The sequence below is a fragment of the Diplotaxodon limnothrissa genome, linkage group LG22, assembly GCF_057381915.1.
Source record: "Diplotaxodon limnothrissa isolate DT_005_m linkage group LG22, D_limnothrissa_male_GT1.1, whole genome shotgun sequence".
NCBI classification, from domain to species: Eukaryota; Metazoa; Chordata; class Actinopteri; order Cichliformes; family Cichlidae; genus Diplotaxodon; species Diplotaxodon limnothrissa.
This window is the reverse complement of record NC_140616.1, coordinates 24,983,370-24,999,125: the sequence shown is the minus strand read 5'-3', so window position 1 is coordinate 24,999,125 and position 15,756 is coordinate 24,983,370. Positions and strand designations below refer to the sequence as shown.

General features: G+C 40.2%; 1 protein-coding gene across 1 annotated transcript; it reads left to right on the top strand.

The window, feature by feature from the left end:
- Positions 1–474: 474 nt before the first annotated feature.
- Positions 475–8,793, top strand: zbtb8b (zinc finger and BTB domain containing 8B). Its single transcript, XM_085346446.1, has 5 exons — positions 475–559; positions 1,056–1,248; positions 5,803–6,718; positions 6,843–7,021; positions 8,059–8,793. Exons 2-5 carry the CDS (start codon positions 1,075–1,077, stop codon positions 8,371–8,373), a joined length of 1,584 nt encoding a protein of 527 aa, XP_085202572.1. The 5' UTR covers positions 475–559; positions 1,056–1,074; the 3' UTR covers positions 8,374–8,793.
- The last annotated feature ends 6,963 nt before the right edge of the window (positions 8,794–15,756 follow it).

The window sequence follows — 15,756 nt, the reverse complement described above, 5'->3', positions numbered from 1 at the left end:
AGCATTAATCAGCTGGTTTGGTTTTTAATGAATACTGCCATATAGTAAGGAAAAAAAAGTTCAGTGCAGACAGTGTTACGAAAACGTTTTAGATTATTTCTGTATTTGTCCAGAAGCTTAACAAATCCGTTTTCTAATAGTTAAAAGCATGGCATCATCATTTACTATAAAGTAAAATATGCATCCTGAATTAAGAGCACATGGAAGACAGAAATCCATTTTCTTGGGGTCAAGCTTGCCATAGTTGGTGATCTCACTACTTAACATATTCCTGGTATTTTTGCAAGTCATGTTGTTTTATTCCTTTACACAAAGAAGTCAGAGGCACATGTACAGAACAAGATGTAAATCTGTCAATCTGACCATAACTTCCTCCAGGTAAAAATAGTACAGCAGACGCAGAACTGGCCACTGATTGGACAGATAAACAAAAACGTCACTGTTTTTTTTTCTTTGGCCGAAAGCGGAAGTTGTTGGCTAACGTGGATATGGGACAAAAGAGCCTCGCTTCTAGCGGTGCTACTGTAAAAGAGTTGTTACGGTCAGCGTAATTAAACAAGTGAGTCGGTATTTCACGCCTTTTTATTTCAGTTTTTTCACAGGTTTTGTAAAAAGCAGCTGGTCTCGTCAGTCGGCTATTTTAGGAAAAGTACTGCCAACTAGCTACCCAGCGTTAGCAACACACACTAGCTAGCAAGCAAGCAGAGAAAAGTGATTCCACTTTTGTTAGTTCAGGTGTGTCTGAGTTAATGTTTGCGTGTTTAAACTCCGTTATCCTTGTTGTGTTTTTAAAGTGTCAAGCGTCAGTGGTTACAGTTTGTCAGACCCAGTGTGTGTTAGCTGAGTTAACTGTTCACCGTTAGGACTAAAGTCTATAATCATTAACGTTTGTTTACCTGGAGATTTTAAACGATGTATAAGTCAAGCTTGTAATACAACTCTGTCGGAGTTGACTATTAAGTGGTAATACGATTGTAAATAACACACCTCCAACAGTTAATGATCACAAGTGCTTGTTTACCTCCGTTTACCCGTCTGTTCCCTCATCCTGGCAGAGCCGCCAGGAGTTCAGCCATGGAAGTGCCTTGCTATCTGTCCAAACTACTGTTCGAGCTCAATGAGCAACGGAAGCGTGACTTCTTCTGTGACTGCAGCATCCTTGTTGAAGGCCGTGTCTTCAAGGCGCATCGGAATGTCTTGTTTGCAGGAAGCGGTTATTTTCGAGCTCTTCTCGTTCACTATCTACAGGTAAGGACATAAGCACGGATTCCATTGTTTTCTCTGAGTGTTTGTTAAGGAGAGCTGACTAAACTAAGGTGGCTTCTTGGACGTAAATTCAACAATTTGGTCAAGAATAATGTATTTATTATTGGACTGGCATATATTACAGTCAGTTTCATCTTTAGTTTCAAGGTCTAGTGTGTTGTGTTATTGTGACAGCTGTTTCCCAGAGTGTTCTTTCACATACCGCTTGTCGAAAGGGGGAAAAGGCTTTCCAAACCTGCAGTGGATATAAATGACTTACACTTTTCCCTAAACTTTTTCCTAAACTTGCATAATTCAACTGAAAAGCAAAAAAAAAAAAATCTTGGAGGAAAATATAAATAATAATGATTAAAAAAATGTACAAAAAGCTTTTTGCATAAGTGGGCACACCCCTACACTAATAATTAGGCAAAGCACTTTTTAAAGAACGCAGTCAGGCTCCTTGGGTAGGAGACTATTAGCATGGCACATCTTGACTTCGCAATATTTGCCCACCTTTCTTTTTAAAAGTACTCAAATATGTCAGATTGCTAGGGTATCTCTTGTGAACAGCCCTCTTCAGATCACACCACAGATTTTTCCATTGGATTTATGTCTGGCTGGGCCATTACAGACTTTAATTTTCTTCAGGTGAGGTCATTCTTTTGTTCATTTGAATTGGCTTGGGATCATTGTCATGTTGAAAGGTGAAATTCCCCTTTATCTTCAGCTTTCTAGTAGATGCCTGAAGATTTGGGGCCCTCCATCTTGACTAAAGCCCCAGTTCCAGCTGCAACCCCAAAGCATGTTACTGCCACCACCATGCCACCAGGAAACTCCTACTAGGACAGTTTAACTTTACTTGGGCTTAATCAGTTCAATTCAGTTTTATTTATACAGTGCCAAATCACAACAACAGTCACCTCAAGGCGCTTTATATTGTGAGGTAGACCCTACAATAACAACACAGAGAAAACCCCAACAATCTTATGATCCCCTATGAGCAGGAAGAAACCTCCAGCAGTGGAGAGGAGTCTCTTTTATTGATAGTAGGTGTGTAGAAGACTAAATGCTGTGATTAAATCAAAATTTGCTTCACCAAAGTAGTGATTTAAGGGTGTGCTCACTTATACAACCAGCTTATTATGTGTTTTTAACTTTTAATATTTTTCAGATTTGTTTTTTCAATTAAATTGTACAGGTTTAGGTAACATTAAAGGTGGGAACATTTTAAAATGATGTATTGTAGTAATTCTTTTTAACATCATAGAAAACCTGGCATTTCAACAGGGGTGTCTACACTTTTTATATCCATTCTACCTGGCCCTGTGTTTAAAAAAAACAAAAGTAATTGCCCCCACTTGTTAAATTAAGCTCACACCCAGGCCTGATTACTGCCAGACCTGTTCAGTTGAAAAATTACTTAAAGAGAAGATGTCTGACAAAATGAAGTAGGCTAAAAGTTCTCAAAAAGCAACACATCATCTAGAGAAACTCAAGAACAGATGCCATTTCTAAGACTTTGGGACTCGCAATGAACCACAGTGAGTGCCATTATCCATCCATGGGAGCGTTCCAAGGAAAAAAACGATTGCTGACCGAAAATAACACAGTTTTGTCTCACATTTTCCAAAAAAACATCGTGATGACTTTTAAGAAAATAGTTTGTGGACGGGATAAAAACATAAACTTTTTTGGAATGTTTGAATTGTGTTAAATCTAGCATAAAACTAAAACACAATATTTCATGAAAAGATCATCATACCAATAGTCATAGATGTTGGTGTTTTGATGGTCTAGGGCTTTGCTACTTTGCTGCTTGAATGTTTGGATGACTTGCTGCAGTTTATGGAACAGTCAGCTGGCACCTGCTCCCTATCAGAAAATCATGAAGCAATCAATTCATGGCCTAAAGCTCAAGCACTTTTGAGTTATGCCACAGGACAATGATCAAAAACAAACCTGACTGGCTCACAAATAAATAAATAAAATAAATGAACAACTTAAGGTTTTGGAGTGGCCTAGCCAAAGTCTGGATCCAATTGAGGCACTAGGGCATGACCTTCACCAGGTGGTTCAGGTTTGAAAACCTTCCAATGTGGCTGAATTAAAACAATTCTGGGGGCTAAAAGTCCCGCAGAAAAGTTTGGAAGACTTTTGTTTCCTTTTTATATAAATTAAATCATAATTTAAAAAAAACTCAATTTTGCATTTACTCTCTTTTTATCTAATTGAGATTTGAAATTGGGAAGGGGGCAAATACTTTTTCCACAGCACTGTGTTTTGTCAAAGTCACAACTAAAATCTGCAGACAAGCAGTATTTTTTTATATTGTTCTTTTCTCAAACAAGAGGCAGAGAGTGCTTCACAGAAAACAAACATAAGCAATGTAAAAATTCCAAAATGAAGGGAGGTCATATTTAAACAACAGAAATAATGCATTAAGTGCTACAAATAGAAAAATCTGTGTTAAAAGTAGGGCTGAACGATTATGGAAAATAATCTAATTGCGATTTTTTGCCCCAATATTGCGATTGCGATGCGATATGCGATTATTTTTTAAGGTCTTTGTCTTCTGTATTATTAAACAAAGACAAGCAATACATCATATAGTATGGCCAATACTATATTACATTAATTTTAAACTGTTCTTTCCTGGAAGACAGACCTCTGTTATGATGACATGAGGTGATGCATGAATTGATGACTGACATTTTTATTTAACTTCTTCAATCACAACAGTATATTTGAACATACACAATAGTTTATTTTTAGCTTACAAACATCTGAGCATAAAGTGCTGACAAGGAACCCTGGTGTAAACATTAAAATGAAAGTCAGTACAATGTGCAGATTGCAGAAATATACATAAAAAAAATCAGTGGCTTTACCACACTCAGTTTTTCGACATCTGTGAACTACTAGACAGTCATTCAATTAAAAAATAATATTAAATAAATAAAACTAATAAATAAAAAATACACACATCTTACTGATCTCTGCAGTCAGTAACATTACACATAAAGTGCAAACATAATAGCAATTGTATAAACACACACACAAACACGCCTTTAAAGTTTAAAGGCGTGAAATTGGACGGTCTAGCCTTCTGAATCAGAAGGCTAGTTCTGATTAGCGTCACCGCTGTCTCGGTGGAGTTTAATAAACTCGGCCGTCTGCTTCTTGCTATCTAAAATATAACCAGACACTGGTGTAAATTCTCGACTGTCTCATACTTCTGTTTAATAAGTTTTCTGTTTGACGTTTAGTCAGCTGTGTGAAAACCAAGGAGGAACCCACCCGGGGGATTAATAAAGTTTTATTTTATCTAATCTAATAACTTTAATCTCAGCCAAACCGATTTACTCACGAACAAACAAAACACTGAAAAAAGCCCAACAATAACATTTTTAGGTTGTCTAAGTGACTTATATATTACGTTTAACCCGAGCAGCGAAACTCCGCGGTGATCTGAAAATGATGTGCCGGGAGTTGTGCCGTTCTCGGCCGCATCAGTAACCCTCGAGCTCCCGGCTAGCTGTCGAGCTGGTGGGTAGCAGACGCCTCTGAAAACGTCGAAGCACTTTTGCAAATATGGGATATCTTGATAAACCGAGCAGATATTTGATGTTTACACAACTACTTTCTCGCCTGAAAATATGTTAAAAGTTTATTTTGTGACCCAGAAAGATTAGTATGAGTAATTTTAAAACTTAGTAGCGGCCGCCATTGCTGGAAACTGGAGTTTGGCTGGGCCGCGCTATGAATTCTGGGATATGGTAGTAATTTGGACAGCCTTCGGCGCGTCGCTGTGACGTAATCGGTCTACAAATGCGGCCTCAGGAGGATGCAGCCCATGAATTTGGACATGTCCAGAGTATAATCGCAGCCTTTGCGGTTAGAAAATTGCACTTGATCATGTCGCGATATTATCGCAAATGCGATATATCATTCAGCCCTAGTTAAAAGCAGTACAAAAATTAAGACAAATTATGCATTTTACAAAAGAAGAACTGATATAAATATATTACTAATATCCGCACGTAAACAGATTTTTAAGAGTCCACAGAAATGACAACTCACCCAGCATACAGGCAGAGTTACACAGGTCAGGTCACAGCCTCAAGTACTCTGTCACAGTGTGTCCTTCGGTGGATGTGGGGGGAAAACCTCCCAAAAAACATTAATTTTAAATTGTTTTGACTAAAGGGATTGACATGAAGAAGGTCGGCCACAAGGGAGCCTGACTGTGAATGCTGTATAGGTAAGGATGAGAATTTTAACTGGATACTTAACATTACTGAGGGCCGGTGAAGAGACATTGGTTGGGTAATATGGGAGTAGCTCTATGACCTAGAAAGTAGCGTAACAGCATTTTTGAAGTCAGGAAAATGGAGATCTTGAAAACCTTCAGCTGTTTTGTAAAAACTATGATTTGAAATATACCGGTATTTCTCTGGAGCCCTGTTCCACTTTCTAAATATCTTCTGTTCCAGCATTTGTTTTCCGATACATTTGGCTCAACATTGTCTATCTTTTGAAAACATCTCTTTTCAGGACAGCGGACAGCGCTACAGCACAGCGTCGTTGGACATTGTGACAGCTGACGCCTTCTCTGTTATTCTGGACTTCCTCTACTCTGGACGCCTGGCTCTGAACAGGAGCAATGTCATCGAGGTGATGTCAGCAGCCAGCTACCTGCAGATGACGGATCTGGTGAACTTCTGCAAAGAGTACATCCGGTCGTCTTTGGAAATCTGCAGCAAGGAGAAGGAGAGAAACACGGAGAAAGAGAATCAGACAGAGGATGGAGGAATGGGTCCTGCAGACAGTGGCACTCCTTCTGCAACAATTTCCAGTGGTGCTGGGGTTGCAGAGCCTCATTCACAGGTCTCAGAGGCAGATAGGGGGTCAGGTTTAGGTCAGGAGTCTGTTACATCAGGTAGAACACCTTTGTCCATTGTTGTCACCACCACTCCAGGCGCTACCAGGGATATGGACACCTCCTATCCCTCTCGGGAAGAGTTTGCACCTGGGAGTGAAGGGCAGAAGGGACATATGGATCAGACTAATCTCTCATCATCCTCATCTTCTGCTCTGACTCCAGAGTTGGTGAACCCTAAGATAGAATATGACCCTGATGAAGAGCTTATGGAGTCACCAGACACCAAAGTCATCACATCCTATCCTGGGCCTCCTCTGCACAATACTCATCATAGCAGGCTGCTTCCCCCAAGTCCCTCTCCATCTAACGAACGCTCCCCCTTGGGATACAGCTCATCCTTTAATGCTAGGCAGCTGATGGAGGTGCTGGCCAGAGGTGAAGGTCCCAACTCTTTGGGGGACAGAGTAGGGCAGCGCTTCACCCAAGGGCTGGGTAGCAGCACTGGAGGAAGCAGACTGGACGAAGGTCTGGGATTTGTAGGATCATCAATTATGGAGATCCAGTCTGATTGGCTTGGAGAGGACACAGGTAATTAGCAGAATAAATACAAGGACATTTAATCGATTAAAAAGCTATATAGCAATGTTAGTAAATTGTCAACCGGAATAGATAGGGGTAGGTTTGAATTGTTGCTGTGTTTTTCCTCCTTCAGGTGATGGCTTAGTAGTGCCAGTAAAACTCCACAAGTGCCCCTTCTGCCCATACACTGCCAAGCAGAAGGGGATCATGAAGAGGCACATCCGTTGCCACACAGGAGAGAGGCCATTCCCCTGCCCCATGTGTGGCAAGAGGTTCACACGACAGGAGCACCTACGCAGCCACGCCCTTAGTGTAAGAATTTCATGCACTGCAAGCAGGTCGACTTCATTCTGAGTTAACCTTATGCAACTTTAGTTCATAAATTTTCGAATAACCCAAACTATTAGCATGAACAGGTTAGATTTTCTTTTATTAAGTGTATCTGTACACAACATTTATATTATCTGAGAAGAGACACATCTCAGTTTTTGTTGCATTCCTGTGGCCTCTTGCACTGAACAATTACAGCAACATGTGTCAGTAATTACTACAGGAGTCTCAATGACAGAGACCTGATACAATACTAGAATACAGCTTCTGTATGCTAAGACTTCATTAAAGTATCTATGTCATGCTGCTTCCAACTTACAATGCACCGTATTATGGATGGAAATATTTTACATTGTGCTCCATAGTACTCATTTTAAAGCTTTTCTACTTTAAAACATCATTCCACACTAATACATTGTGCAGTGTAATATTTTAAAGTCACATGAATATTAAAAATAGTCTCCAACTGCGACATTAAAGTGATACTGTAAAAGATTATGTTCATGTATCAGATTCATAATGAGTATTTTTTTTCTTTAGGTACTTTAAGGACATTTGATGCTAAACATTGTTTTAATATTAGGTGCAAGTATGACATTTTGAAGTAAATTTCATTAAGTGACTTAAAGAAATTCAGTGAAAACTGAAATTGCATTCACTGTTCACCGTTGTGTGACGTAAGTTTCATTAGTGCAGTATTTTTTTTTTTTAATTTTTTTTAAATTTTTTACCCCTCAGCCATAAAAAGCTGATCTTACCCTGCCGGGCAGGCAGGTGGCTGGAGTGGACACCCAAGTTTGTGAATGTGATAACTTGAGAATGAAGCGTCATAGTGGAGTAGAGTTTCAAATTGGCACCATAAGTGCATCTGTTAGTAGTCTGAGGTTTAGCACTATCCACTGCTGGGATTTAAAAAAAAAAAAAAAAATATTGTGCTGTTATTCTCATCTACACTGATGGAAAAGTTGGTATTGTCCAAACAGATGAATTCACATCCTCCATGTCTTGATCATCCACAGGTCCACAGACACTACTGGCCAGTGTCATGCAAGAGCTGCAGACGAAACTTCACTGGTTCTAGCGTTTCACCCGGACTCAGACGCTTCGGCATCTGTGATAGCTGCAACTGTGTGACCACCACTCATGATGAAACAGCCCCTGTTCACCCTTCCAGCCAGTCAGAGCCTGTGGAACGAGCAGACGGCAGTACGGATTGGTCCAGCTTTATAGATGAGGTGGACGAGGTGGAGGTCGGCAGAGTGGAAGACTTAGTGGAGAAACAGATGCTTGAAAGACAGCTGGCTGTCTGCAGTGATGTAGTTCACGCGTTGTGAATTCAGTCAGTTATACCCAGGAAGAAAGTCTTTCTCTGAACTTGCTGTCTGAGCTAGTGTGTCATGCCAAAATGTAGTCCTGGACACGTTGGGGTTGTAGTTTGGATTTATGTTTGTCAGATTTCATCACATTTGTGCAGGATGGCGTCACAGATCTTTAGTCAGAGGCTATGTGTCATGGCTGGTGCGATTCCCATCAGGGTGATCTCTAGTTAGTATTATTTACTGTAAGATGATTTATTTATTAACTAATTTGTATTTTAAATTTAAATTTAAAGTTTTTCAGATATTTTACTCCAGTGACTTGCTTGACTGGAACTAGGTTCATTGATTGTGTATGCGTGTGTATGTGTTTTTCTTTCTTTTAATTATTACTGTAGTCTTTCCTTTCCTATATTTGCACAACTGATAAAACCAAATGTGTGTGTGTGTGTGTGTGTGTGTGTGTGTGTGTGTGTGTGTGTGTGTGTGTGTGTGTGTGTGTCAGCTGGATTTCTGAATATACAGAGGACAGACAAAGCGTCTTCTCAAATGTTTTGCTTTGTCCAGAAAATTACACTTTGTGTATAAAAACAGTCTTGTTGATGTAGAGGGGCCACTGGAGTTATCACTGCAATAAATGTGTTCTCAAACTGTGGACATTGTGTCATTGCTTTGTCATTCTTTGTTTTAATCTTTTTCTTTCAATAGTCCCGGAGTCACTTCTTCTTTATTATTGAAGTATAAGTAAACTTTGTACTTGATGTAGTTTTGGATCATATACAAAACTAGCCTGCGGCGCACTCTAGTGGTTATTCAGTACAAATTCGTGCCAGCAACTGTTTTCTCGCGTTTCTGCATTAAATTAGCAGCTGCATTTGTCCTTTGCAGAATAGTCATTTATTTAGTGATCCAGAGGAGTGCAAACAGGTGTGTGTGTAACAGAGAGAGAGAGAACATTCTGCAGTGAGCTTACTTGGATCTGGATAGTACCTGCAGGTGAGGATCACTATATTTTATATTTTATTTCTCAAGTGCATTTAACACACTTAAGTTAATGAGAGAAGCTACAGGAAATGACACTAAAATATAACTAATATCTCATGCATTATTAACTACTGGACAGGCCACAGTATCAGAGACTGGGCAGAATTTTGTCTGGTTTGATGATGTGCAGTACAGAAGCTTCACAGGGTTGTGTGCTGTCCTTGTTAATGTTCACATGATACAGCTCAGACTTCCAGTACAGCTCTGCAAATTAAAATCAGTCTGTGGCACACTAGTAGTTACTCAGTTCATATGGATGCAGTTGTAAACTGTAGTCTTACTTAGGTTCTGACTACTTGAATGCATATTTATATTATTCGAGATAAATTGAGAACCAATCCTGGCCATCTTCCATACATGCTTGTACACTATGGTATGCCATACAGGTTTAATATGTAAAAACCATGAAGACTTTACAAACTGGCACTTACCAGGCTCTTGGACCTGGATCATTGAGGACATGGGTTCTCACAGTAGCCTAGTAGCTAATGTTTAATCCTGTGATAGGTATACTGATAAAAATAATGGAGTGTCTGTCATTTAAGCAACCTTTTCAAATTACAAAACAGTTAAGTTTATAGGTTTAATTCATAATATCTTCATCATAATCATGAAATCCACTTTTACTTAACCAAATATACACAGTCATGTGTGACTTTATGCCTACTATTTAAATATCGCCTACAAATGGCCACTCAGTGAAACTTGAGGGAGAACGCTATTTGTCATAATAAGATTAACAAGCCGCACTGTTTAAGATCCAGGGCTCAGTAATGGTGTAAATGAAGTTATCAACAGGGTTTGAATGTCTAAACATCATATGCACAGCAAGACACTTTATGGCCAACCATAGGACCTAAGCACTCAAGTCGTTTTCTATAAAGACAAAAGTAGGGCTCCCTCATGTAATGTTACACGATGAAGGTTCACTGGAGAATGACACAACTTTTTATAAGTCTTTCGTTTCCCATCTTTTAATTTGAAACTGTAGCACTCAATGCACCGAGTTTGTTGCTATTGCTCTGCAGTGTATCTTATGTTCATAATTTTTGTTTTAATTTCGTTTTTTTCAGGATGTTATGTATAATTACATTTAAAAAAAATCAACGAGGCCGCTGAAGAGGGCGACACGTCGTTGAGGCCGAGGTACCGAACACCACAGAAGAAGAACCATATATCCGCAACGTTTTCCACAGGTATCGCGTAGAAGTGTGACGAAGTGGAGATACATGGGCAAGTCGCGGGACTTAAGTGAGTTTGAGCGGGGTATGATAGTAGGAGCCCGAAGAGCCGGTTGCAGTATCTCACAGACAGCGAACCTGCTGGGCTGCTCAAGGACTGCGGTGTCTCGAGTTTACAATGAATGGTGCGAGAAGAAGAAAACCTCGAGTGACCGCGCGACGACCGGGAGGAAGCGGCTCGTCGACGAGAACGGAGAGAAGTGGATTGAGAGTGTGGTGGAGGCTAACAACCAAGTTACGATTGAGGAGATACATGCAATGTACAACAGCAGCGGGGTGGAGAAGCCCATCTCACTCCGAACTGCCCGACGGACCCTAAAGAGGCTGGGTTACAGGTGCCTTCTGCCAGTCGATGACCCCCTCACAGAGGGCGGAGCCAGCAACAAGTGACATGACAACAGTTTGCTCGCGTGCTGCGGCCAGGTTGGACTTTACCGCCATTTCGGTGATGTAATCAGCTGAGGAACTCAAGAGATTCCCAGGTTATACAGAAGGGGGTGCTGCGACGGCTTGACAAAAATCTGACTTTCTGGAGAAAATTCTGAAAATAGGTTTGAAGCAAATTCTTTACTGGCGGGTTCTTTTTCGCTCTCAGTGGCGACACGTGTCGTTCAGAAGAAGAATGCAGGGTGTCCGGTGAGGTAGGATCCGCAGGTGCAAGGGGAATGGACAAGATATCCTCATGGCGGCAGACCTAGAACAGCTGGACACTTCAAGTGACTTACAATAACAGAAGCTAAACAACTCCAAGCCAAACACTGAGCCTTCCACGATGGACCGTGCATCCAGTAACAAGATTAACCTGGAAACATGAATGTAGTAATTAAAAACTGGATTATTCCAATATCGCACCCCTGTATTTAGAACTTGCCAATTGTAGAGTAATTCTTTATGATCTTTAATTTTTCTTTCACCTTATTTCCCATTTTTACAACATCTCTATAAGTGCATCAGTTTAATGAAATGTGCACACATGCATGGAAATATTGTAAGGTGAAAACAGAGTTTGTACATTTTTAACAAGCTTGAAAGTCAATATTTGTTACCTTTATTCTTCAACGCAGCCTGAACTCTATTAGGAAAGGTTTCCTGTTATTTCTTTCAGTAGTTTTCAGAAATAGTTCTCTAGGCTTCTTGAGGTAGATTTAAAGCTCTTCTTTGGCTCTTGGCTGCATTTTGTTCTCTCTGTCAAGATGATCCCGCACTGCTTCAATAATGTTGATGTCCGAGATCTGGGGAGGCCAATCGGTGACTAATAGTGTTCGAAGGTGTGTTTTTTCCATCCAGACAGCTCTTACCATGTTAGCAGTGCATTTGGGATCATTATTATAGAGAAAATGCTTTCCAGATGGTGTATATATAGTGGCCCAAAATTGGATGGTCCAGCAATTTTGAAAAGATCCCCAATACCACTGCTGCTGCCCAAATCATGGCAGAGCCTCCGCTCTGTGTTAGATGGCTGTAAATGCTTACTTTTGTACCTCTCTCCTGATATCTTCCATACGTACTGACAATGATTTGAGCCAAAAAAAAGTTAAATATAGCAGCCAATTTCCAAAGGAAAACCCTTTTCCTTTGGAAATTTTAAGAAAGTCTGTCTCCTCTACATTTAGATTTTTGCGCAGTACTGTTAAAAAAATGTTTAGATGTATTATTTTATTTGTCCCTAACTTTCCCATACCAGTTGATGCCTGTCTCATATTGTGTTTTTACAGAGCAGAAATTAGTAGATTAACCTTTTGTAATTCCAACTAAACTATTCTTATATTTTTTTCAATCAAGATAAAATATTCCAATAACTGAGGTGCTGTCTTCAATGCTCCACTCTTGAATAAAGGTGAAAAAAAATACCCATAGGAATTAGGAAACATTTGACTGTGACAGTATAACACAAAGATAGTTAAACTTGGAGAATATCAAGAAGCATAAATCAGTTCACCTGCTTTGGTGCAAATAAAGCCGACAAAAGGTGCACCCAAGAAGCAACAACATGATCCCCCCCCCCCCAAAGGGAAAGATTTTGTGGGTGATGGCCTTATTCTTATCCCTTCTGACTATTTTTTGTTGCTAGTATCTTTGTCACTACTCATAAAGACACCCACAGCCCAATCAGGCTGCACAGGTAGTCCAGCTTCTGGATACAGCATCTATACCATTGCAAGACAGTTTGCTGTGTCGCTGTAATAACTTCAGAAATATTTCTTTGTGTGAAACAAAGGAACTGAGAACCAGTTCCTTAGATAATTAGGAAGGGGAAAGAAAAGCATATAAGAGTATTTCAAGTAAGGTAGACTGCTGTTCATTTGATTTTTAACCTTCGACCAGATTAATGAGCCTGGCATAGTAAGGCCTGATTTATACTTCTATGGGAAATCTACATCGTAACTGGAGACATACACTGTAACCTTCCACGTAACCTGACATGCACTTCTAAATACACAAATTCAGCAGGGGCTCATTACATTATTGAGATCATATGTGATAAAAGGCCGAGGTCAAAACAGCTAGAACTTAAATGGATATTAAGCACTCCCTGCCTTTGCATTGCAAGCTATTTAAAGTAGCAGTAGGCAGTCCCAACATCAGCTACTTCTGAGAGATTTAAAAAGGTCAAAACACACTTGCAGAATCACATTTTGGCGTGTCAAAATAATATCTAGCAAAGACAGTGAAGGTGCATGTTGGGCAAGAACACAGGAGTCTTACTAAACGTTAAGAAAAATCCAAAACAGCCTGTGCTTTATTCACAGTAAGTGATCAAACTGTTGCAAATGTAACTTGAACAGCATCATCCTCGAGTTTAATGCACATGAAGACAAACCTTCAGCGCTCACGGTAAACATTTAAGGCTTCGAAACTTCATCGTGTGCAGTGCAAATACAGATCTTTTAGTGCCCCCTCCTGGCAGATGTGAATACATGCAGTCAGACCAAGGCTCATATAAACTCGCTTCATGTATGCTGAGCAAACTCGACAGGGAGGTAGAAGTTAAAGAGAGGATGACCCTTGCAGCACTGGCATACAAGTCCAGGAGCAGCATATGATGGGCCACTTTTGGATTCGGTGTCTCGAAACAAGTCCAACAACTCTGAAATTTGCCTGACTTTGTCTCCAGATTACAATATTATCAGCACTAACAAGCCGTAACTGTGCTTTTTCCCTTTTTGGGAGGGAAAAAAATCAAAGCTTTATTTTGCAAAACAAAGGGACAACACTGCTTCAAAACTCATAGGAATTCACCTGAAACTGCACTGCTTAATGTGCGATGTTTACTGTAATGTTTATGTCGTGCTTATTCAGCTGGCTGTTGAACAATTTCCCTGCAAGCATTACAGCAGCAGCTCTCCTTCCACACTAAAGGCAACTCAGTTCAGTTAGGAAGATATACTCTGCACAGCTGATTACATTCAATGAAAACCTGCCTCCATTTGGAATAACAATAATAAGAAAAGAAAAATGTAAACGCTTGTGTCCTCTACAACAGACAACTATGTTTGGGAATACAGGGATGCCAAATTGGAATAATCCAGTTCTTTACAACTACATTCATGTCTCCGGGTTATTCTCGTTACTGCGCGCAAGCTCTGTCGTGGAGGACTCGATCTTTTGTTCTGAGTCATTTTGCGTCTCGGACTGTAACCCCGAGGTGTCCAGCTGTTCTGGCCTTGATGTCTCTTCGAGTAAAGCCTCCATCCCCGCCACGGTGGTCCTATTGCTGCGGCTGTAACCCAGCCTCTTCAGGGTCCGCCGGGCAGTCCTCAGTGAGATGGGCTTCTCCACCCCACTGCTGTTGTACAAGGCATGGATCTCCTCGACCGTAGCCTCCCTGTTAGCCTCCAACATGCTTGCCAGTCTCTTCTCTCCGTTCTCATCGACGAGCCGCTTCCTCCCGCTCGCTCCGCGGTCGCTCGAGGTTTTCTGTTTATGACACCATTCCCTGTGAACTCGGGACACCGCGGTCCTTGAACAGCCCAGCAGGTTCGCTGTCTGCGACAGGCTGCACCCGGCGTTTCGGGCTCCCACTATCATACCCCGCTCAAACTCACTGAAATCCCGCGACTTGCCCATCAATCACCCCTCCTTCACACTAACACAGGTGTATGGGGAAGAGCAGCGGATATCCGCTAGTAATCATTCTTCTTCTATGGTTCTTGGTACAACGCAGGTCGCCCTCAGGTGGATCCAGGGGCGGATCTAGAGAAATTTTCTCAGGGTGGCATGGAAATTAAACGGGGTGGCAAAATGAAAACCTTTTTTCTCTCTTACACATATGCAGGTGTTGCATTCTGTAATAATCATTATATATGGTTAACATATATAAAAAGCAGTAAGCATAAGCATTTCATATAAACATAGTCTGTAACTTTATTTTCTTTGGCCAACATAATTAAACATTTCAGTTTCATAAAACATTTTAATTTTGATTTTATGTAGTGTAAAGGAATGTAATAAATAAGCATGTAGCCCCATAAGTATAAAATTTAGATAGCTACACAAATGGGGTGTTTCATTTACAAACATTATATTTATTTATGTTGATTTTTAGTTGAGAAGCCATAAAAGGCTGAGGTATACAAATGTACTACTCCTATAAACTATGCAAGAAAACTTTCCACTGCCAAGAGCAATGTTTTGTTGTACAGGGTTAAATAAATAACAATTAGAAATCCAATTACATGTGAATAATGTAATCAAGAATTTGTAAAGATATGCTTTTGTATTTTAATAGGCAAACCTTTCGCTGCCCAGTTTCACCAATAGAAAAACAAAGCAAGAGAAGTTCCAGATATTTCAAAAATAATTGTGATCATACCTTTAAATCTTTAAATGTCTATAAATTGATCCAACCATGCTGGCGACTATCCCAACTCCCATAACACAGGAGGACTGCCTCTGCCTGGGCAGGTGCTTTTTAAAATTGTGGTACATTCTGTAAACAGGTGAGCAGGCTTAAAACGAAGAAGCTAAATTTCAGCACTATCTCTGTTTTTCCACACTCATTGAATTAAATTGACATTAAAATAAAGATAAAAGGGGATCCATTGTAGGCCCCCTCCCATGTATTTATTGTAACACCGGTAGTTGATATTAGATCTACAAATACTACAATTCCATT